Below are 2,166 nucleotides of genomic sequence, written 5' to 3'. Positions count from 1 at the left end.
ACTACCTGTCCTTAATACAGAAGTGTCTTTATTTCAGAGGTATTTTTATATAGTAAGAAATACTAGGTGCTGTCCGTTAAATGGACTAAGCCACACCTAACCTAACATTTCAACAAATTAATTATCAATAAGACCACACCCTCTAGTCTACTCAGTTTTATTAGCCACCACGTGCAAAAACGTGGTCATACAGCAGTACTGCTCTGCATCACTGATTGATTAGAGAGAAGGAGTGATGAGGATATCAGAGAGACTATTGAGTACTCACAATGCTAATGTATTGGAATGTGGTGTATCAGTATAAGTAGCTAGGAGTGTAATTGGACTATAGTTGTGTGATAACAATGGTGCTTGCTTTGTAAAAATCAATTTTCTGTCTCATTGTGAAGGTATGAACAAGATGTGAAGAGGTGTGAAGGTTGGTGTGATCAAGGAACTTAAATTAATCAAATTTTTTAAAATAAAATGTAAAACATTGCTTTTAAAATAAGCAATTTGAATGTAAAAGCAATAAAATTAATTGAAAACTATTATTAAGAATCAATATCAATATTAAAACCAAGTCCCAGTTCATTTCTAATAGCTTCGATCCAGTCCTCACCTAAAAGCTTCTGCTGCATTAGCATAACTGCCTCTTACAGCAATGAATGAGCTTAAGAACTTTTGACAGTGCTCCTCCACTTTAGGTAACTTCCTCATAAAACTAAGACTAGCCTTGAACTCTGTAATGAACTTGTCCATGCTACGAGTCTCTCTGACTTCATCACTAATAAGATGAGCTGCATATAACTGACTGGCAAGATCTGAGAGAGACGTCTTAAGAGAATTGAGTGCAGCATAATGAGATACAAGAACATCATCAATCACTTTCTTTATTTTATTGACATCAACAGTAGCTGATGGACCTAATAGAGGTCAAAAGTCAGTATATACACGCAGTATTATAACTTACTAGCTCCTCCAGTGGATGATACTGACACTGAACTAGGTACTACATTAGAGGAGAAAGAGGAGGTAGTAGGATCTGATTAATATTAAATAAATAAACAATTGAAATAATTCATCTATTACTTGTTGAAGGAGGAGGATTTCTCCGTACTCTGTGAATGTTTAAAGTCACTGGCTCAACTACACCTACTAGTGGTACAGAGTAATTAAGAAAAGGGACAGCATCAGGTGATCCATAAACTGATATAAGACAAGATGAAGGACGACAATGCTCTTTTTCACCAAATTTATCAACAGCCTCTTGATATAACTGTAACATATTGATACATTGTACATGGATGTTAAAAACTAATAAGCTTACTCTGCTGGGTTTGGTGTGAGGTTTAACCATCCAACCAGTGATTGGCTCATCTTGGGGTGCAGTGAAGTTCAATTCAATGTGATCATAAGGAAACTTGAAACAAAAGGAAATATCCGGTCCAATATCAGCTTGAGAGTGTTTCCGCTCAATAAACTATCAAATAATAATCAACACATTGTGTGTATAGGAATACATTCTTACTTGAATGAGTGCATCCAGTTTCTTAGCAGCAGTGAATGTGACTAGATCCTCTACACCTTTCTCCTCATAGTAAACCAGTCCAGCATATTTCATACTCTTCTGTACATCAGTATTAACTATTACATACAACCAATCATTATAAACACTGTATATTGATTGATGCTTACTATTAGAACTAGACTCAGTACAAGCCACAGCAGGAGGAGGAGTAGCTTCTTCATTATGCACAGGATCCTTCTCTCCTTCCTCATGAACTACTTCTTCCTCCTGTATCCCTCCTCCTTCTTCCTGTTGTTGTTCCAGTCCTTGTTCCAGTGGCTCCCTCTGTTCCTCTCCTCCTTGTTGGTTTCCTCCTTCTCCTTGCACTTCCCCAGACTGCTCCTCTCCTTCCACTGGTCCTGTCTGTATCTCTTCTTCTTGTGGCTGGTCTCCTTCTCCTTGTACCTCAGCTCCTTCTCCTTGCTCTTCTTGTCCTTCCTCATGCTGCCCTTGTTGCTCCTGTCCTTCTTGTCCCTCCTCTCCTTGTTGTCCATTGGTTTGTTCATTAGCTCCTGGTTGCTGTTGCTGGATTAGTACTGTCAGTGCATCTCCTCCTTGTTGCTGTTGAGCTGGTACTACACCTCCTCCTTGCTGCTGCTGACCTCCTCCTCCTCCTC

General features: G+C 38.9%; 1 protein-coding gene across 1 annotated transcript in view; it reads right to left on the bottom strand.

The window, feature by feature from the left end:
* Positions 1-597: 597 nt before the first annotated feature.
* Positions 598-2,166, bottom strand: part of LOC109588864 (neurofilament light polypeptide-like) — a 3,706-nt gene continuing 2,137 nt past the window's right edge. The window contains exons 7-12 of the mRNA XM_020004968.1: positions 1,678-2,163; positions 1,511-1,626; positions 1,310-1,462; positions 1,072-1,258; positions 953-1,024; positions 598-803 (exon numbers count right to left, since the gene is read on the bottom strand). Coding sequence (XP_019860527.1) covers positions 598-803; positions 953-1,024; positions 1,072-1,258; positions 1,310-1,462; positions 1,511-1,626; positions 1,678-2,163 — 1,220 coding nt within the window. The remainder of the gene's footprint in view (positions 804-952; positions 1,025-1,071; positions 1,259-1,309; positions 1,463-1,510; positions 1,627-1,677; positions 2,164-2,166) is intronic.

Source organism: Amphimedon queenslandica, unplaced genomic scaffold, assembly GCF_000090795.2.
Source record: "Amphimedon queenslandica unplaced genomic scaffold, v1.1 AMPQUscaffold_11806, whole genome shotgun sequence".
In the NCBI taxonomy this organism is placed as follows: Eukaryota; Metazoa; Porifera; class Demospongiae; order Haplosclerida; family Niphatidae; genus Amphimedon; species Amphimedon queenslandica.
This window is presented reverse-complemented; position numbering and strand designations above follow the sequence as displayed.